We start from the raw sequence: 21759 nt of genomic DNA on the forward strand, positions 1-21759 counted from the left end.
CGCTGGGATCATGACCTGAGCCGAAGGCAGACGCCCAACGACTGAGCCATCCAGGCGCCCCAATGTATCTTTTTAAAAAAAAAAAAGATTTTATTTATTTATTTGACAGAGAGAGACACAGCAAGAGAGGGAACACAAGCAGGGGGAGTGGGAGAGGGAGAAGCAGGCTTCCCGCTGAGCTGGGAGCCTGATGCGGGCTCGATCCCAAGACTCTGGGATCACGACCCGAGCCAAAGGCAGACACTTAACGACTGAGCCACCCGGGTGCCCCACACTAAATAATATATCTTGGAGGTTGTTCCATATTAATGCTTATAACACTATCTCATTTTTCTTTTCCTTCTCTTTCCGCCTCTTCTTCTGTAGTAGATACACCCCATTGCAGGGATCTACCATAACTTATTCAACCAGACCCTAGTGAATAGATATTTAGATTGTGTTCAGGTTTTTGTTATTACAAACAGTTCTGCAGTTAATAGGTTTGTCCACCCACCATTTTGTACATTGCAATAAATACGCAGATATGGAACTGTTGCCTCAAAAGATGTGTGCCTTTTAAATTTTGTTAAATATTGCCAAATTGCCCTCCATAAAGATTAAACCAATTTGTATTACCATTGGCAATAAATGAAATATCAAGGTTTCCTCCAAAACAAATCATTATTAACAACAGAGTTGTTTTTGCCAATTCCTTGATGGAAGAAGTGGAATCTCAAGACAGTTGTGGTTTTTTTTAATCTTTTAATCTTTTTTTTTTTTTTTTAATAAGTAAGCTCTGTGCCCAACATGGGGCTTGAACTCAGGATCTTGAGATCAAGGGTCACATGTTCTACCAACTGAGCCAGCGAGCCCCCCCGGCTAAATGTCTTCTGAGAAGTTTAGCATTCATTTGTATTTCCTTTTTCCTTTTCTATAAATTCTTATATCCTTCGCCTCTTTTAAATTACTATTCATTTTTTCTTAGTGATTTGTATGAGGGTTTGTTGTCGTTGTATCAAAGCAATTAGACATTTGTGATTAGTTATAATCTTCCCAGTTTATTATCAGTCTTTGCTTTTCTTCACAGTATTTTTAAAAGATTTTATTTATTTATTTATTTATTTATTTGAGAGAGAGAGAGCACACAAGCGCAGAGGGAGAGGGAGAAGCAGACTCCCTGCTGAGCAGAGAGCCCGACAGACATGGCCTCCCAGGCCCCTGAGATCATGACCCGAGCTGAAACCAAGAGTCCTACACTTAACCGACTGAGCCACCCAGGTGCCCTTTCACAGTATCTTTAACCATGTATACATTTTTCACATATGAGGTTGAGTTAATCAGTCTTTTTACTTACAGCTTCTGGTATGTCACTACAACAGTCTAGATTATCTTATAAAAGTTACCCTCAGGGCACTTGGCTGGCTCAGTGCTTAGAGTGAGCAGCCCTTGATCTCAGGATCGTGAGTTCAAGCCCCGTGTTGGGTGTACAGACTACATCAACAATAACAACAACAACAAAAAGATTATCCCATGTTTTCCTCTACTACTTTTTTTCCTAAAATGAAAATGGCTTTGTTTATTGTACCTTACTTAAATGATATAGAAAAATGAAATTAATTAAAAATCTTGGGGCGCCTGGGTGGCTCAGTTGGTTAATCGGCTGCCTTCGGCTCAGGTCATGATCCCGGGGTCCTGGGATCGAGTCCCACGTCGGGCTCCCTGCTCAGCGGGGAGCCTGCTTCTCCCTCTCCCTCTGCCTGCCTCTCTGCCTACTTGTGCTCTCTATCTCTCTGTCAAATAAATGGATAAAATCTTTAAAAAATAAAAATAAAAATCTTACCCCGAGATTAAAAACTGCTATCATTTTGAGTGTATATCCTTCCAGACATCTCTGTGTGCACACTTTCTTTCTTCTACTCTCTTTGGGTTTAATTTACTCTTCTCGGTTCTTGAGATAATGCATTTTCAGCTTTTCTTTTTTCCTAATATGTGCACTTAAGACTATATATTTTCTTGTTAAAACATAGCTTTAGCCCCATCCCGTAAGTTTTGGCATATAGTATTTTTATTATCATTCAGTTCAAATTATTCTCTGACTTCAGTTGTAATTTGGGGGGTTATTTAGAAGTGTATTTCATAATTTCTAAATAGACTTTCTAGTTACCTTGTTACTGATTTCTAGCTTAACTGTAATGAGAACAAGAAACAGTGTATATTTTCAATCCTTCGAAACTTGTTGAAATTTGCTCTGTAGCACAATATGTCAGTTTTTAAAATGTCCGAAGTGTGCTTGAAAATAATTTGTAGGGTGGGGGATGGGCTAAGTGGGTGATGGGTATTAAGGAAGGCTGTTGTGATGAGCACTGGGTGTTATATGTTAAGTGATGAATCACTAAATTCTACTCCTGAAACCAAGATTACACTATATGTTTACTAACTGGAATTTGAATAAAAACTTGAAACAAACAAATGACAAAGAAAATAATTTGTAATTTGCAGTTGTTGGGTATAGTGAACTACATATGCTTGCTGAATTCAATTTGCTGCTCATATTATTTAAATTTTTTATATCCTTATTGATTTTTTTTTTTTTTGGTCTATTGATTCTAAAATCAATCTTTTTTTTAAAAGATTTTTTTAAAAATTTATTAATTTGAGAGAGAGAGACACAGCGAGAGAGGGAACACAAGCAGGGGGAGTGGGAGAGGGAGGAGCAGGCTTCCCGGGGAGCAGGGAGCCCAATGCGGGGCTCCATCCCAGGACTCTGGGATCATGACCTGAGCTGAAGGCAGAGGCTTAATGACTGAGCCACCCAGGCACCCCTCCCCCGCCTTTTTAAAGAAATATTCTCTATCAGTTAAGGGACGCTCTTTACAGTGAGGTATGTTCAATCTCCTATAATGACTGTAAATTTGTCTATTTTTTTCCTTGTAGCTCTGTTCCTCTACATAATTTGAGATTATTATTAAATGCATACAAATTTACAGCTTTCTGGTAAGTTGAATTTATTGATATGAAATGCCCTTTATTTCTAGTACTCTTTTTGCCTTGAAATCTACTTTATCCGTTATTACATAATTTTCTTTTGGTTTCTGTTTGCATGGTGGATCTTTTGCCATTGTTTTACTTTCAACATTTTTGTGCCCTTATGTTTTAGTTTCTAGTATTTTACATTAATTGTGATTGGCTATTAATGTATATGGAATTAATTTTGGTGAAGAGTATGACGTAGAGATCCAACATTTTCCCCCAGATGTTGACTCAGTTGTCCTAACACCACATATTAAATAACACAAATTCTTTCCACTGATCTAAAGTGACACCTCTATCAATACAAAATTTCTGTATGTATTTAGGTCTTTTCACTTCTATTCTGTTCCATCAAGTTGTCCATAGGGTGTTATCCCCTTGTTTTAATTATTGTAGCTTTGTAATACATTTTTTCTATCTGGTTGGGCTAGCTTCTATTCGTTCCTTTTCTTTCCCAGGATTTTCAATTCTTCTTTATTTCTCCATGTGAACTTAAAATAAGCTTGTTTTATTTTTTAAAAATTCTGCCAAGGGGTGCCTTCGTGACTCAGTTGGTTAAGCATCTGCCTTTGGCTTAGGCCATGGTCTCAGGGTCCTGGGATCAAGCCCCACATGGGGCTCCCTGTCCAGCGGGGAGCCTACTTGTCTCTCTCCCTCTGCCCCCGCCCCCCCAGCTTGTGCTCTCTCTCTCTCTCTCAAATAAATAAAATCTTTAAAAATTGCTTTAAAAAAATCCTGCCAATATTTTTCTACAGATCATATTAAATTTATAGACAACTTTGGGAAAGTGACATCATTATATATTCATTCTCTCTATCCAAGAACATGATGTTACTTTCCATTTTTCAAGTTTTCTTTTATGTGGGTAGCATTTTAAAATTCAGACAGATCCTGCACATTCTTGTTAAGGTTATTCCTAGGCATTTTATCTATTTTGTTGCTATGGAGTCTTTTCTTTAATTACATCTTTAACTTACTGTTTATATATATAAAGGATATTTATTTCTGCATGTTACTTTTTTCCCACTTAACTAAATTCTACTATTATTTGTAGTAATTTTAAAGTGGATTCTCATGAGTTGTCTAGGTAAATAAGACATCATCTGCAATAAAGCTAATTACATTATTATTTTAGCTATATAAAACTGTATATAAATAGCTATAGCTTGGAACATGAAGAAATGATGAAATATGAGGAGGAAAATTCTTTTTATTAGTTATAAGTTCATTAATGATAAACTAAAATAGTAACAGGATTCTTAGCATTTTAAATGAGTTCAGGCCCTGGACACATGGTATTCTAGAAATCAGAAGTATTATGTAAGTGAAATTGTGTCCCCTTTATATAATCTAAAGAACTCACAATACCGCAAATGTCCACATTTTTTTTTCTTTTTTTAGAAGATTTTATTTATTTATTTGACAGAGAGAGACACAGCGAGAGAGGGAACACAAGCAGGGGGAGGGGGAGAGGGAGAAGCAGGCTTCCCGCGGAGCAGGGAGCCCGATGCAGGGCTTGATCCCAGGACCCTCGATCATGACCTGAGCCAAAGGCAGACATTTAACGACTGAGCCACCCAGGCACCCCAAATGTCCACATTTTCAAAGAGGGAAATTCTAGATGGTGAATTCTGGAAACTAAAAAACAGATTATTCTTAGTAAAATTATAGAGGAGTTATTAAAGAGTGATTTACGAACAATGAAAAAGAAGGCTGTGATCCCCAGATGCCTACAGTGATCCAGGCTTCCAGGGTGCCGGGTCTTTCTTGCTTTTGGACCTTTTGCAGGTGTCCTCAGCCTAGGATACTCCTCCCCATTCTCTGCAAGATGGCTGGCTCCGTCTTGGCCTTCTGGTCTGTTTCCATGTCACCTCCTCAACGAGACTTTCCCTGATCATTTATTTTTCTGTCTGTCATAGCATTCCGTTCTTTTCCTTCATAGCACCTATCTCAATTTACAATATTTTTCTTTCCTTAGTGAGCTCTGTGAAGACATGTCTGTTTTGTTCACCACTGTGTATCCTCTCCTATATGCCTATCACAGCATCTGACATTAGTAGACAGTTATCATACACTCATTAAGTAAATGACTGAATGACTTTCCTTGCCAGTGTTACTAGATTGTTTAAATACAATTTATTTATTTACTTTGAGAGAGAGAGAGAGAGAACGCAAGTGGGAGGAAGGGCAGAGGGAGATAATCTTTCAAGCCAACTCCCCACTGAGCAGGAAGCCTGCCAGCTGTGGGACTCAGTCCCACAACCCATGAGATCATGACCAAAGCCAAAACCAAGAGTTGGATGCTTAACTGACTGAGCCACCCAGGTGCGCCAAATCTCTTTCTTTTTTTAAAAAATGTTTTATTTATTGGGGTGCCTGGGTGGCATCAATCAGTTAAGCGTCTGCCTTCAGCTCGGGTCATGATCTCGGGGTGCTTCTCCCTCTCCCTCCCTCTCCCTCCGTCCTGCTTGTGCTCTCTCTCGCTCTATCTCAAATGAATAAAAAAATCTTAAAAAATGTATTTTATTTATTTGAGAGCACGAGCCAGAGCAAGAGTGGGAGGGAGAGGGAGAAGCAAGCTCCCTGCTGAGCAGGGAACCCAATGTGGGGCTCGATCCCAGCACCCCAAGATCATGACCCAAGCCAAAGGCAGATGCTTAACCAACTGATGCCACCCAGGTGCGCCTGCCAGTGTTACTAAATTAACGAAACTAGGAAAATGTCAGACAGTTATGTCTTGATTTCAGAAACACATAGGTTTCCTGACACATTCTTTTAAAAAGATAGCAAATGGGCTGGAATACAGAAGCATTTTTATTTGAACAACCAACCAAAGAACTGATTCTCTTAATTAGCTGGTGAAGTTGGTGTAACAGGGCTGCTTTGAGGCAGGACCTGTAGGATACCCAGTGACTCAGAAAAAGTTATCCCCATGGGGGCAGCAGAGAGCACTGATAAAGAACCTTGGAAATTTCTGAAACCTGGTGAAAAGCATAATACATAAATATTAGGTAACACTTTTAGAGCACTTACAATGGGCTAGGCCGTATGCTAACATCTCATCTGCTAATTTAATATAATCATTAAAACAATGACCTATGGGGTGGATGTTATCTTTGCCCTTTACAGATAAGAAAAGCTCAGAGAAATTAAGGAACTTGCCCAAAGTCCTATTGGTGAAAGTCAGAGCAGGGGAACGAAAAAAAGGGAACAGATTAAGGAGATTTTTAGACAGATCATTGATTTGAAAAAAAAAAAAAATTAGTGGGGACATGGTAGCTATCTGGAGCACTGATATGCAGCTGTGCTATGTTGACCCGGAGGGGGAAAAATGGGACCAATAAGCAGAAGTGATAGATTTTTCTAAGTTCAGAAAAAATGCTTTTCTAATCACTGAGCATTAGTGAGTTAAGAACTATAGGGGAGGACACAGTGGAAATGGGAATACGTGAAAGGTAGCTGAGGGATGTCAGGGTAAAGACTCCACTGAAGGAAGAGGCAGCTGTGGGAATAGTGTTGAGAAGCAGAAGAGGAGGGGAATTGGGGTCAAGCTGAAGGGGCCAGTGTTGGAAAGTCAGAGGGACGACTTCTCTGCTGAGGCTCTGAGGAAGGGACAGGAGCTGATGTAGAGGAACATCACAGCTACCTCTGCCCTGATGAGTCTTCCTCTAGGAAAAGCTAGGGAGCGTTCTGTGAAGAAAATGAGGCTATATAGGAGATTGCGTACAAAGGAACAGAGTTCCCCCCGCGGGCTCAGGGGGAAAATGAGTGGGGTAGAAATTTTGACTTTGTCTAATGGAAGCAACCTTCTAAAGCAGAGGCTGTTCATCCTCAGACGATTGTGCTTTCCTTTTCTTGCAAAAACTCGTTCCTCCTGGAAGCTGACGCCACTGGCTCTCTGGCCCGTTAGCCCTCGTGCTTGTTGACATCAGCACCTTGTTCATTAACCTCTCAGCCAGCTCTTCCCCTCATTCTGGGTGGTTTTAGGAAAATCCATGTGACTCCTAGTTATTTTTTTTTAAATGAGTTTATTTTTATTTATATTTTTTTCCCCTAGTTACTGCTTGACCTTCTCAACTCCAACCCATACTCCTACTTTCAATTCCTTATCTTCACCATTTCTTGCAACACAGGTTTTTTCCCCCCTTCTTTCTTTCTTTCTTTTTTAAGAGATAATCCACCTCCAATTTATTATTTTATTTTTTCAAGTAATCTTTATACCCAATGTGGGGCTTGAACTCACAATCTTGAGATCAAGAGCTGCATGCTCTACCCATTGGGCCAGCCAGGCACCCCCACACAGGTTTTTCTTTCTTTTTTTTTTTAAGATTTTATTTATTTATTTGGGAGAGAGAGAGAGAGAGAGAGCACAAGTGGGGAGAGAGGGAGAGGGAGAAGCAGACTCCCCATTGAGCAGGGAGCCCGATACGGGACTCGATCCCAGGACCTGAGATGATGACCTGAGCCAAAGACAGAAGCTCAACTGACTGAGGCACCCAGTCGCCCCCAGGTTTTCCTTGATAGCAGCTTCAGGGCCATAGTAGGCAACGGGAGAGGCAGCACTGGTGGCGCCAGAGTGGGCTTCAAGGCCCCTTGAAAGACGGGGACTGGCAGCCATGATGCGTTAAGGGTGGAACAGCACAGGGATCAAATTCCACATATTATCTGGGGGAAGGTTCATGATCTGGATTTGACCTTTGTACCAAGCTTCCAGGAAAATTAGGTCTGGAGCTAAAATCACCTTTCCTGTTAGCTGCCTTTCTGGGGACAACTCTGAAACACTCTCTTCCTGGGCGCCTGGGTGGCTCAGTAGGTTAAGCATCTGCCTTTGGCTCAGGTCATGATCCCAGGGTCCTGGGATCGAGCCTCAAAGCTGGCATTGGGCTCCCTGCTCAGAGGGGAGTCTGCTTCTCCCTATTCCTCTCTCAAATAAATAAATAATATCTTAAAAAAAAAAAAGAAAAGAAAAGAAAAAGGGACACCTGAGTGGCTCAGTCAGTTAAGCTTCTGCCTTCGGCTCAGGTCACGATCCCAGGGTCCTGGGATCGAGCCCCACATCAGACTCTGTGCTCAGCAGGGAGTCTGCTTCTTCCTCTCCCTCTGTCCCTCCTCCTGCTCATGCTCTCTCTCTCTCTCAAATAAATTTATAAATAAATTAGTTTAAAAAAAAAGGAAAAAAAAATACTCTCTTCCCTCTGATTCTATAAGAATCATCACCTAATTTTTATTCTTTCTCATTGGCTGTTCCTCTTCAAAGATTCTCCAAGGGCTCTTCTTTGTGTACTACAAATGTTGGAATTCCCCCAGAGCACTCTTCCTAGCCCTCTGCTGTTCTCTGGAGTTTGCCCAAATCTATGGCTTCAACTGCCACTGAAATGTTCATGATTCAGAATTTCTGGCCTATACATCACTGGAGTTTTAAAAAAGTAGTTTTCTATAAAAGTAATATATGTACATAGTAGAACAAATCCACACAGTAAAGATGGATCTAAAATAAAAAGTAGAAATTTCATCCTTCTCAGACCCACTCTTCATGGTTACTTTAAAAAAAAATCTCATTTATTTATTTGAGAGGGCACGAGAAAGAGAGCGAGTGAGCGAGCACGGGATTCGATCCCAGAACCCTGAGATCACGACCTGAACATAAGGCAGACACTTAACCGACTGAGCCACCCAGGCGCCCCCATGGTTAATTTTTAAATGCCTGTGTAAATGTGCCACATGTATTCTTCTACTCATGCTTTTTTTCATTTAATAATTTCCATTTAATTTTCCTACATTTAGATCTGTGTATTCAATTGCCATTGGTACGGTAGGTCTGGTTGTGCCACAGGCATCTAAAAGTCCTTCCCTTTCTTTGGAATCCCGCCTCATGCTACACCCTACCTCTAGCCTCTTTTTTACAGTCAACACCACAAGAAAACTCTTTATACATCGTCTGTTTCCAGTCACTCAGTTTACCTCACTCTGGTTTCTATCCCACCGTATCTCTGAAACAACTTCCTCTAAAACTACCAAAGGACTTGCTCTTGCAATACCCAATGGACACATTGTAGTACATACCTTAGCTAATCTGTTACCTTTAACACCTTGACCAGTTTCCCTGGTACTTCACTCCTGGATTACTTCTTTCCCTTCTGTCTGCTCCTTCTCAATGTCCCTTTTTCTGTCTTCTTCCCTCATCTCATTCTCCAGATGCAGATACTCCTCTCTAGGCCGTATCCAATTCCATGGCTTCAACACCTAACTATATTCACACGCTCGCTCGCGCACACACCTCAAACTTTTGGGTTTCCAACCCACATGATCTAATGTTCAACTGTCTAATGGATGGATATCCATCCACAGGCACCTAAACTCATTCTCTGCCCCCAAACCAAAGAGAAGATGGCATCACTTTTCCCCAGTTACCCAACTCAGAATACTGGGAAATAATCTCTGCCTCATCCCCATTTCCGATGTTCTTTCCCATCCTCAGTCTCCCTCCTCTAGGTCAGACCACCGCCGTCTCCTGCCTGGAGAAGAGCTTTCCAATTGTTCTGGCCTCTAACTTCGTTCCCTCCTATCCATTCTCCCCATTGCAACCAGCGATCTTTTAACAACGCAAATACAATTGTTCACTTCTCAGCCAAGCTCTTCAAGGCCTATCCGTTGCCCTTCGGATAAAATCAACTAATTCACAAGGCCTTGCGTAATCGGTCCCTCCCATTCTCACGGGCCTCATTTATTACCTCTCCTTTAACCAACAGGCTGCTGACAGCTCCAGAACGTACCCGGCCCCCCAGCCCCATTTCCCACCAGTCCAGGATTCGGCTCAGGCGACACTTCCTTCAGGAAGCGGGTGCTTAAAAGGCAAATGCTCAAAGAATGAAATCCGAGGGGCATCTGGGCAGCGCTTTCAGCTCCGGACTGAGGTTTACGGAACGTCCGGATTTACCGGAAGTCCAGGGCAAAGGTCAAATCCCGATCGTGAACCTTTCCCGAAGTTCGCGGGGCAGTCCGACCCTTGCAATATTCCGCCCTTATGAGTCATGGCTGCTAGTCCCAGTCTTTCGATGGGTCCTGAAGTCGACACCAGCCAGCTCTGGCGCCCCCAATGTTCTCACACTCGAGAAAGCAATCCTCACTCCCTCCTCGCTAGGGCCCTGAAGCCGCCGTCAGGCAGAACCTGCGGTGCCCGCTTGCCCCAAAGCAAGATGGCTACCAGTCTCTAGTCTCTCCTCCCAAAGTGAAGCTATCCACGCCCCGGTTAATGCCGCTGCCAGGCTGCCCTCACCTAGCATGGCCACCCCGGCTCAAGCCTCACTATGGTTTCGAAGCCACTGCTAACCGGCCAGGTTCCGGGAGGCGCTGCTCAGGACGAGGCCGCCCCCCCCTCCACGCCCGCGGCGGCGGCGGCGGCGGCGGCGGCAGCGGCAGCGGCTGGAGCCCGGATGCGGCGGCGTGCGACGGGACGGGAGGGCGGCGCGGATGGATCCAACATGGCGACGCCGAGCCTGAGCCGAGAGTGAGGCGGCGGGGCGGCGGAGTGGGGAGGGGGAGGCGAGCGGGACGGGGCGGGGCCGGGCGGGGCCGCGGAGGGCTTGGGGAAGGAAAGTGGAGGGGGAGGCGGAGGCGACGTCCAGCCCGAGAACCTCGAGAGAGGGAGGTGACGGGACGCTGCGAGGTGGGGGAGGGGAGCGGCCGAGGGGGCGTGCGGGGGAGGTGGCAACTGTGGGAGAGGGCAGGGGCGAGGCGGGGGAGTGGGCGCGGGGAGGGGCGTAAACAAGGGCCGGGCCGGGCCGGGGGTGTTGGCGCGGCCGAGGTGGGAGTGGGGCTGCGATCCCGCCGGATTGAGGGCGGTGGGCTCGGGAGGGAGCGGCGGAGGGTGCGAAGGGGAAGGGGCTGGTGGCATGTGGTGGGAGGGACTGGACTCTTGAGAGCGGTGTTGTGAGGAGGTGGGAAAGGATGAGGAGGGGACTTCAGACGTTTTGGGGGAGGCTTTGAAAGTGTTAAATTGGAGGTGGGAGGGGGAAGGGCCTAGGGGAGAATTTGGGTGGAAAAGGAGAGCACGGAGGTTTTGGGGGAATGGAGAGCGTGGCGGTGTGACGAGGTAATGGGGAAAGTGAGAGACTAGGCGGAAAGTTTGGGAGGAAGGGGAATGGGCTGGTAGATAGGACAGTGGAGCTGCACGGGTGATAGAGGTTGGGGGTTTCCCTCACCCCCAACCCCCCCCCCCCGTGGAAAGGAAGAGAGAGAGCAGAGTTAAGCAGCATCAGTTGCAACCAATTCTAATTGCCAGGCCTTTAGCTTTTAATAGGGTGGGAAGGGCAGAAGGGAATGGTTCAGAGAATTGGGGTTGGATGAAGGTTCAACTGGATTTGCTTTCCAAAGGCTCCCTGACTTACTGCTCCCTTGTTTTTCCTGGTTACTGAAAGAAGGGGAAATGGGGAAGCCAGTGTCACCGCCGCCAAACTGTAGAAGGAGTAAAGGACTTTTCTAGTTTCTAGCAATTAGCAGTTTAAGACTGGGGAAACAGCCGTGCTGAGTTGGACCCCTATATGCCAAGGAGGAGGCTGTGGAAGTCCGAGAAAGGGAACAGAAAGCAGGATGGCATCTAGGCAACCTGGATAATTAAATGAGTGCTTTAGTTTCCAGACCTTTCTTTTGCTGTTTATGTGCTAAGAGGGAGGGGTCAGTATTCACATATAGAAAACGTTCCCTGGTGAAATGTAGATGTCTGAGCGAATGCGGCCCCAGTGGATATTTTGCTCTCACTGTGTGCTAAGGGAAAGGGCAGAAGACAAAATTTGGAGGATAGTTCTGGTCTGATAAGCGAAGTGATACAAAGTGCCTTCTTTGGCTGTAACCATTTCCCCACCCCCAGTTCTCCCTAAAGCTGAAAATCAATGTTAATATTGTAACAAAATAGGTGGGTTTCAAGGAATCGAGGAGTCAGGTGAGAAGGTATCAGAGCATAATTGGTTTTCCCACAAGTTGTTGAATTTCCCACAAGTTGCCATGAGCCATTGAGTCTGGAAATTCTTGATTTGGTATTGTTTTGTGAATTGGTTAGTAGAGAGGGAAGCCTGGGGACTTGGTTGGGGTGAGTTCTCTCATTTTGCTCAGAGTGGATCACTTTAATCGAAATGGCTTTAGGTGTGTTTGTGTATTTTTGTAACTGAGACTAACTCTTTGGGCCTTTGATGTTTCAAAATAAAGCTTGAAAATTGACTCTTTCCCCCTCCCCCCCCTATTTGTTTTTGTTTTGCTGCTGGCTTCCAACCTTGTGCTAGGAAGAGACCTGGGAAATTAAGTTTCTTGCAAAGGTAAGTCTGGAACTTTTTATTGTTTTTGAACAATGGAAGGGAATGGATGGGAATGGCATGAGAAATGTGTTGGAGTTGGCCCAGTAATGGGTTAGATGCCAGGGAAAATGAGTTTTCACCTACATAGCTGAGTGAATAAGATCTGTTGCAGTCACTGTCTTTCTGGGTAACTGGAGATTGGTAGGAAGGAAAAGAGAGCAGAAATTAGGTGTTTGGGGGCAAGCCCCCAGCTTTGGTTTGTTATTATGTAGTCTTCTTGGTCAGCTCCGAGAGAAACATTGTTTAACATATGGAACATTATACTCTAACGGGACATCTACTAATGTTACCCTTGGGGGGTTGCTGAGGCACCTTCCATGGGAAGGCTTTTCCTCTAGCTTACTCTTCCTTCTAGTTGTTCAGGGATCCTGGAATCTTCCTTTTGAAAACATACTATGTAATTCTGACTTTCAGATACTTGGTTACATTTTCCTTGTCCCACCAGCAAGAAAGCTCTTTACTTTCTCTCAGTCATCTTGAAGCTTTTCCATGTCGTTTTCATTCCAAGTTTCAAAACATCACTCTTTTTTACTTCTTCCACATGACTTTCCTCCCTAAGGGCTTCAGAGAGAGTCAAATACTTCTGGTTCTGTGAAAATATACATGCCATCCCTGTTGAGATGAAACTAGACTTTCATCTTCATTTCAAGAAATCATTCTTTTTGTATTTCTTTCCTTTTTTTTTTTTCTAAGATTTTATTTATGTATTAGAGAGAGGCAGCGAGAGAAAGCACGAGCAGGGAGGAAAAGGAGAAGCAGGTTCCCTGTGAGCAGGGAGCCCAATGTGGGGCTCGATTCCAGGACCCTAAGATCATGACTTGAGCCAACGGCAGACACTTAACTGACTGAGCCACCCAGGCGCCCCTCTTTCTGTACTTCTTACACATGACTTTCCTCTACGGACTTCTGAGAGAATCAAGTACCTCAAAAAAATACAGATGTCATTTCTGGTTGGGATGAGACTAGACTTTGCTTGGAAGTAGAAACCTGATAGGCAGTTCTGTAGATACATACAGACCGTCTGTTGGCATTTGGCTGGTTTGGACCTCCCTAAAGGAAACAAACAAAAAACTACAGGAAATGCAGCAGCAATTCCTGGGAATAAAGAATTATTCTTGGGGGTTAAAAAAAAAAATTGGGAAACTGTAACAGGGGGACTCATGTTAGGTTCTCAAACGGACCCAAACCAGCCAGCGGGATCAGGACTCTTTGGAGTGTTTTGTGTCCTGATATCTGGCAATATTTCAGGACTTAGGAGTTCTTTTTAATCTATTGTTTACAGGGGGTACGTTCTTCTTACTACTCTGATTATCTTTCATCTAGGATCTCTGTATATTTTAAGCTGTGTTCCCAAGCTTCACTGCCACAGAAAGCTGAGTATATTTTGGTTTAAGAGGAAGTTGGCCATGTTCTTTTAATGCTGAAGTTAGATTCTTGGAACCCCATCTGGATTGCTAAGTGAGTGAACTCACCATCCTAGGAGATAAGTAAGGGGGGGGGGGGCTGCCTATTAGCCTGCATGTCAGCCTCCTGACATTTCTTTCAAGGACATGGCCTTGGGAAACTTAGACTTCTTCTACATTTTGCTTCATTGAGTAAGCAGAATGTCTGATCAGCAGTCGAGCAAGGAAGGGTCTGCAACTGGTCTAGTTTCAGGACTTTAAAGATGGCTGTGAGAATTAAGTGCAGGATCCTTTTTGTTTGTCTTGCAGAGGATGGCATTTCTCTTATCTTCACAGAGGTCCGGATTGAACGAGGTCACATTCGACCTCCTGGGATGGGGCAGAGGAGAGTATAGCCCCACCACTCGTTGCTCACCTGAATGGCCACAGCAGGTGATAGAGAAGCCAGGGTTGGAGTGGGATGGAACTCCTTAGTGCTCGTTGAACTTAGGAGTTAAATAAGTCTATGTCTGACTGGCTTTTCTTTTCTTCTGGAATATTGTTTGATGGGTTTGGGTCAGAAGGACCCAATGGCATCCTTCTCTAGATCTAGGGTGGAAAGTGACATGCTGTCTCTCTTCTTTTGACCCTTCATCATGGTCCATCTACAATAGGGTTTCTCAGCTTCAGCATTATTTTTTTTTTTTTTAAGATTTTATTTATTTATTTGACAGAGCACACAGTGAGACACAGTGAGAGAGGGAACACAAGCAGGGGGAGTGGGAGAGGGAGAAGCAGGCTTCCCGCGGAGCAGGGAGCCCGACGTGGGGCTCGATCCCAGGATCCTGAGATCATGACCCAAGCTGAAAGCAGACGCTTAACGACTGAACCACCCAGGCGCCCCTTTTTTTAAGATTTTATTTATTTATCTGAGAGAGCGCATGCACATGTGTGCGCGTGTAGACGTGAGAGAGGGGAGAAGCAGAGGGAGAAGGAGAAGCAGACTCCCCACTGAGCAGGGAGCCCAAGAGGACACAGGGCTTGATCCCAAACCCTGGGATCATGACCCAAGCCAAAGGCAGACGCTTAACCAGCCATCCCTCATTATTGACATTTTGGGCTGGATAATTCTTTGTTGTGGGGGCTGTCCTGTGTATTATAAGATGTTTAGAAGCATCCATGGCCTCTATTCACTGCAGGCCAGTAGCGCGGTCCCTTGCCCCCTCCAGTCATAATAGTCTAAAATGTCTCCCGACATTGCCACATGTCCCCTGGGGGGCAGAATCCTCCCTGGTTGAGAACCATTGACCTGGAAGCTATGATAATTCCTGGCCCTTTGAATGATCCAGCCTGGGATCTAGGACTTAAAGGTGGCTGTTTTTTCTCTCATATCTAGAGAGTTAACTCTCAGAGGACTGAGACCTATTATAGAATTGCATCCATTGATACATAATTAGGACCATAGTGCTTTCCTATGGCCTCATTTTCCAGTGGGAAGGTATGTGGAGACAATATTCCTTCATTTCTAGGGGCTCATAGTCAGGACACTTTGAATTCGGGAGCTCTCTAGCAACCTACTCTTTGGATTGGTTGAATGTGAAACCTGCCCATCTGCTTTTTCTGGGATCCTCATAATCAACAGCTGGCCAAAAGGAACAGGTGGGATAGGGAACAAGAAGTCTAAGGCTCAGTTTTCTCATGTTGCCTGCTATGAGCAAGGAGTTACTTTCCTTCATCCTCTGCCCCCCGCCCCCCCATTTTGTACCCAGTAACTACAACAGGTGAAACGAGAGGAAGAGGCAGAGAAAACCAGTCCATAGTTGGGTAACTGTTTTCCCAGCTGTTTCCCATGCTCGGGGTTAGGGGTGGGGTGGGGGCATCTGGGCTCTCATAAGCAGATATGAGCTATATTTCTTGTCCACGTATCAGAACCCATGATACGGGGCTAAGTGATTCCAGGGTGGACCTCCCCTTTTCTTAAGGGAAGGAGTCTCTCCTTCTTTCTTAGGATTATTGAGCAAGAGAGGACCAGGTTGTACTTGCTCTTCAGTTTTCTGAGAGCCCATCAGCTTGACTCTTCTGAAGCAGCTTATCGTTTATTCTCTTTCTTAACTTAGCCTCAGTTTCTTGGCGTATAAATTGTCAGGACAACCTATCTTGTTGCTGAGTAGGGTGCTGCGGTATGGGAAGTTCTGCACAGCGTAGGGGAGGCTGCAGCTAGCTAGAGAGTATGCATGTAACTAGGTTGTGTGTATCTGTTTCTAATGAAGTCCTCTCTTAGACTTGTATGAGTTTCTTAATTGATACTGCTTGTGATGATGTCCTAAGTTTAGTTCAGTAGGTTGCGAGTACTATGTGCCAGTCTCTATCCATTGCTAGGCACTGGGGATATGAAGATGAATATGACTTAGTCTGTCTACATGAGTTGTTTAAGGTCTACTAAGATAATAATACACAGATAGTTTTAGTACACTTTGATAAGGGGTTTAAAGAGAATATGCACGATGTTCCGTAGGAGCACAGAAGAGTACTACTTAGCCCAGCATGGAGGTGTGGAGAATGAATTTGAAGATCTTATCTGAGCTGACTTTTAAAGGATTAGTAGGAGTTTAGCCATCTGAAAAAGGGTGGTGATGGGGCATATATGGGACAGTGAAGGGAGAGGGGCACTCAGGCAAAAGGAGTAGGCTGAAGAAAGGGACAGAGAAATGAACTGCGTGCTGTATTTGAGCTATAACCAAATTGATAATGGAGGAGAATAAAAAGTGGGTTATGAGGTCTGAAAGGTAGGCAGGGCCAGATCTCAGAGGTTTGGTGTGTTGTGTAAGGAGTTTACCAGTGTTCTTATAGGTAAGGAGGAGGCTGTAGATAGGTCTTAAGCAGAAAAGTGATGTGGTCAGTTGTGCATTTTATTTATTTTTCTAAAAATTTTATTTACTTATTTTAGAGAGAGTGAGCACAAGCAGGAGGGGTAGGGGGAGAAATCTCAAGCAGACCCTGTGCTGAGCGTGGAGCCTGATGCAGGGCCCTATCCCAGGACTCTGCTATCAAGACCTGAGCAGAAACCAAGAGTAGGATGCTTAACCGGCTGCGCCGCCCAAGCGCCCCTCAGTTGTGCATTTTAGCTAGCTGATTCACCTGGATGTGGGGAATGGATTTAGGTAGGTTAAGATTGTTGGTAAGGAGAGCCCTTGAAGAGGGTGTTACCATAGTCCAGGTGAGAGATTATTAGGACCTGAACCAGGGCAGGGGCAGTGGAAAGATGAGGTGATTTAAGACATATTTAGAAGTAGCTTCAATGGAATTTATAATGATTCGAGTGATTGGAGCTGTGGTCAGGGGTGGAGCAGTACTGGATGGCACTGTCTGGAGGAGCAGCACACATGTGTGACTAGAGTGGACATGGAAGCCTCTGGACTTGAAGCTTGGTTACTGGCTGGTCATTGACATTACCCAGCTTGCTGGTGGAACTTTGTGAATCAAACACCAGATTATAGAATGAATGTCAGGCTGCTGTCAGTCGTTTTGAGGGGACGGGCAGATGACAACCAGGAGGGAAGGTCAGAAGGGGGTATATCCACATGGTATGTGGCCATCAAGGGAGTACACCTGGCAGAGGAGCATTAGAAGAATGCTCAGTGCCGGAGCTTAATAATGTTTGTTGATTTAAATCCGTGAGTTTTGGTGAATATTATTAACCTGTGCAGTTATGCTTTTGAACTTAGTTGGATTGTAGGAAAAATGAGGATAGGAATGTGGGGGGATGGGTCTGGGCTGCAGAGGTTAGGGATGCTTATCTCTTTGAATCTCTTTAGTTGACACAGCAATTTCACATGTATTTTCTAATTGGATCCTTGACAAGTCTGAGGAGTAGTTTCATTCATGTTTTGTAGATGGGGGCAGTGAGGCTTTGAAGTGAAGTGACTCGCGTAGGGTCTTACAGCTACACGGCTTGTTAATGACACAGGGAGAATTGAAACTAGTTCTCAACCTAAAGATTTTCAGGTTCCCTACTGTCAGTCCGTAAGTTCATCTGCTGCAGCTTCCATATTAAGAGTGAATTCTCTACTTCTCAGTTTTGCCTACATTTAAGAGGTGAGGTAGTCGGCGGGGTGGGAGGGAGAGCACAAGGGACCAAAAGCAGTATTTTGGGGACTGGAGAACAATCAATTGGGGTAACATCTAATAGCAACTCCTGCTGAATATGCAGCCCTGAAATTGCATAGAACATTCTCACTTAGGGGAAGTGACTGTATTTCTCCAGTAGGGTGTGGACTTAGGACAACATCTGTTGGATGTGGAGAGCTCTAGGCTTTACTTTTCAATGAATACTTTTTGAATAAAGACTCAGTAAGCACTCCTCTGTGCCAGGCACTGTGTTAGGCACTGTGGACAGACAAGTGAATGAGACCAGTTCTTGCCATCGAGCAGCTCACGGGTTCTTTCCTTGTCCCTACAGCATAGTGGGGACTGCAGCTGCTGAGCGGGGGTCGTGGGCAGCGCTGCGCACCTGAGCCCCCAGCATGGCGGGCCGAAAGCGGCGGGCGAGCCAGCTGTGGCCGGAGGAGCGCGGTGAGCAGGAGCACGGGCTCTACAGCCTGCACCGCATGTTCGACATCGTGGGCGCCCACCTGACGCACAGAGACGTGCGCGTGCTTTCTTTCCTCTTTGTCGACGTGATTGACGACCACGAGCGTGGCCTCATCCGGAACGGACGTGACTTCTTACTGGCGCTGGAGCGCCAGGGCCGCTGTGACGAGAGTAACTTCCGCCAGGTGCTGCAGCTGTTGCGCATCATCACTCGTCATGACCTGCTGCCCTACGTCACCCTCAAGAGGCGGCGGGCTGGTGAGGGTGCACGGGGGCTGGGGACACAGGGGCCTGGGCAGAGTCGTGGGAGGCCGGGGTGAGCAGCGCAGGAGTCCACGTGGGAGGAGGCGCTGACCCTAGGGGTGCCCAGGGCCAGTTAGGAGGCCCACTGGAGGGGGACTGGGGGGGGGAGGATCTCTTCCTGAATGACTCCCTCCCCTCCTATAGTGTGCCCTGATCTTGTAGACAAGTATCTGGAGGAGACGTCAATTCGCTATGTGACCCCCAGAGCCCTCAGCGATCCAGAACCGAGGCCTCCACAACCCCCCAAAACAGGTAAGAAAATATTAACTCCTCCTAATTTTTGTATTCAAGAAAGAAGGAACCAGGGGCACCTGGCTGGCTCAGTCAGTCGAGCATCTGACTCTTGATCTCAGGGTTGTGAGTTCGAGCCCCACGTTGGGTATAGAGCATTAACTTTTAAGAAAGGGGGGTGTGCCTGGATGGCACAGTTGGTTGAGCATCCGACTCTTAGTTTTGCCTCAGGTTGTGATCTTAGGGTCCTGGGATCAAGCCCTGTGTTGGGTTCCATGCTCAGCACAGAGTCTGCTTGGGATTTTCTCTCCCTCTGCTCCCCGCCCCCACGTGCTCCTGCATGTGCTTTCTCTCTCCCTCCCTCCTCTCTTTTCCTCTCTCTAATTAAATAAATCTTTAAAAAAAGGAGGGGGTGGGGGTGTGTGGTGCCTGGGTGGCTCAGTCTGTTGAGCATCTGACTCTTGATTTCGGCTCAGGTCATGATCTTGGGGTCGTGGGATCGAGCCCCGTGTTGGGCTCCTTGCTCTGCGGGGAGTCTGCTGGAGATTTTCTCTCTTTTCCTCCCTCTCCCTCTGCCCCTCCTCCCTGCACACACACACTCTTTTTCTCAAATAAATAGATAAATCTAAAAAAAAAAAAAAAAACAAAAACCTGCACCGCATGTTTGACATCGTGGGCACCCACCTGACACACACAGATGTGCGCGTTCTCTCTTTCCTCCTTGTTGAGGAAAACCCGTTCATTGTCCCAGCTTTGCCAGCCTGAATGAAAGGATACTGTGTCTCTCTCACTGCCCCCCAACCCCCCCAGTATCTAGCCCCCTATGAAAATCAGGTGAGGTGTTAATGCTTCACCTGGGTCCTGTAATTGTCCCCACCTTTTGTCCTCTTTTCAGGTCACTTTATTGATACGGTTTTTGGTGCTAACTCTAAAGGAGTCCTTTCTCATTCCAAGGGACGTGTTTGCATTTCTGCTTTTACCCTATGATGTTTTTTCCCCTTTTACTCTCTGATCAGTGCCTCCCCACTATCCTGTGGTGTGCTGCCCCACTTCGGGCCCTCAGATGTGTAGCAAGCGGCCAGCTCGAGGGAGAGCCACACTTGGGAGCCAACGAAAACGCCGGAAGTCAGTAACACCAGACCCCAAGGAAAAGCAGACATGTGGTGAGGAAGTTGAAGGGTTCTAGAGGCGGAGTGGACCTGAGGGGGAGACAGAAAGAACTGCTGAGATACCGGGCAGTGCAGGGCTCGTGTTGAATGGTTGAATGACGTGGTGGGATTGAATGCGTTAGTCTCTGGGGAGAGAATTCCTCTGTCTTTGTGGCAGAGTACCTTTCAGCTCTTTCTAGTTAATACTAATCAAAGGGATGATGTTACAACATCCTTGTTGTAGGATGAACCAAGCATGATCGAGTACTAAAATGGACTTGTGTGCCTGTTACTTAGGAAAAGATCTCCTAGAAGTTAAGGTGCTGCTTGTGAGCAGTGGCGATAATCTGACCTGGCCTTGGCCCATTTAAGGGAAACTCTTGCGTTCAGGCAAGGATTTCAGGGGTACATAGAAAAGAACTAGTCCTGGGGGAGAGGCAGAAAGGCTGGCAGGCGATGCGCCCAACTTCACCGCTCAGCTGTTCGTTTCCACCCCTCCGCCCCCCTTGCAACCACTCGTGCGTGTCTTCTCTTCCCCACAGACATCAGGCTGCGGGTGCGGGCTGAGTACTGCCAGCATGAGACCGCTCTGCAAGGCAACGTCTTCTCTAACAAGCAGGACCCACTTGAGCGCCAGTTTGAGCGCTTTAACCAGGCCAACACCATCCTCAAGTCTCGGGACCTGGGCTCCATCATCTGTGACATCAAGTTCTCTGAGCTCACCTACCTCGACGCATTCTGGCGCGACTACATCAATGGCTCGCTGCTAGAGGCGCTTAAAGGCGTCTTTATCACAGACTCCCTCAAGCAGGCTGTGGGCCACGAAGCCATCAAGCTGCTGGTGAACGTGGACGAGGAGGACTACGAGCTGGGCCGGCAGAAACTCCTGAGGAACTTGATGCTGCAGGCGCTGCCCTGACCGTCCCCTCTCACCCCTCGGGGGACTGTCCCCACCGCCCGCCTCTGGAGCTCACGGACTGTTCTGGGGTTGGTCCTCTGCCCTTCCGACCAATCACACCCCTGCCTTTTTTTTTTTTTTTAAAAGGAAAAGACGAAAATGGAAGTGGTGTTCCCCACCCCTCCCTGCACCCACGTGCCTGGGCCTCCCCCTTGTTTCCCTTTCCCGCGTACCCTCCTAATGTGTCTCTACAGCCACCTTGCCACTGAGCCGTAAGACAAACGTAGAGGGAGAAGCAGAGGCTACAGAACGTAGTCTTTGTAAGGGATGGAAGCGAACACTGCTTTTGGGTGCGTCGAGGGGTTATCCGTGCTTCTGGCTTTACGAGGGCTCTTCAATTTTGTCTGAAAAACCAAAGGGCTGTGAGTAAGGGAGCTGTGTGGAAGGTGGGACTCTGAAGTGTATTTTGGAAATGAATCACCACCCTCTCCCAAATTATAGAATTTTTAAAAAACAAAGAAGCTGTGGCCCTTTCCGCTCTCTCCTGGCCTCTGGTGCTGCTCCTCTCTGCCCCGTTCCCTCCGTTCCAGGGCTTCAGACCTCTGTCGGGTGCGGCTCCGTCCTTTGTCCCCTTTGCCAAACCCTCTTCAAGGGAGGACTGGGTCAGCCGAGTTGCCCCTCCCGACAGGGTGGACGGAGAAGGGGGTGCTGATTAAAATACACTCCCCCTGAGAAGGGGAAGGGGGAGTGTGAGACTTCCCTTCCATGTTCAAGTGAAAATAAATCATGTACCCTGCAGCCCTTTCCCCTTGGCTTTCTTCTGGCTTGGGCAAAGGGCATCACAGGTGAAA

The 21759-nt window shown here is 46.2% G+C and overlaps 1 protein-coding gene across 3 annotated transcripts; it reads left to right on the top strand.

The window, feature by feature from the left end:
* Positions 1-10017: 10017 nt before the first annotated feature.
* DEDD (death effector domain containing) lies at positions 10018-21706 on the top strand. Of its 3 annotated transcripts, none has more exons than XM_036078897.2 (6): positions 10018-10516; positions 12285-12317; positions 18198-18586; positions 18776-18883; positions 19879-20025; positions 20553-21706. In XM_036078897.2, exons 3-6 carry the CDS (start codon positions 18262-18264, stop codon positions 20927-20929), a joined length of 957 nt encoding a protein of 318 aa, XP_035934790.1. In that variant the 5' UTR covers positions 10018-10516; positions 12285-12317; positions 18198-18261; the 3' UTR covers positions 20930-21706. The 3 variants fall into 3 exon arrangements, with proteins under 3 accessions (XP_035934790.1, XP_035934791.1, XP_077934571.1); XM_036078898.2 differs by lacking the exon at positions 10018-10516 and adding an exon at positions 10578-10675; XM_078078445.1 differs by lacking the exons at positions 10018-10516; positions 12285-12317 and adding an exon at positions 13698-13814.
* The last annotated feature ends 53 nt before the right edge of the window (positions 21707-21759 follow it).

This window comes from Halichoerus grypus, chromosome 7, assembly GCF_964656455.1.
Source record: "Halichoerus grypus chromosome 7, mHalGry1.hap1.1, whole genome shotgun sequence".
Classification (NCBI taxonomy): Eukaryota; Metazoa; Chordata; class Mammalia; order Carnivora; family Phocidae; genus Halichoerus; species Halichoerus grypus.

What these genes read in the sequence shown, in the direction of transcription:
- DEDD (XM_036078897.2), top strand. Translation starts at nt 18,262, where the DNA reads ATGGCGGGCCGAAAGCGGCGGGCGAGCCAGCTGTGGCCGGAGGAGCGC. An exon ending in CCTCAAGAGGCGGCGGGCTG is followed by an intron (nt 18,587 to 18,775) that starts GTGAGGGTGCAC and finishes CCCCTCCTATAG; the next exon opens with TGTGCCCTGATCTTGTAGAC. An exon ending in CAAGGAAAAGCAGACATGTG is followed by an intron (nt 20,026 to 20,552) that starts GTGAGGAAGTTG and finishes TCTTCCCCACAG; the next exon opens with ACATCAGGCTGCGGGTGCGG.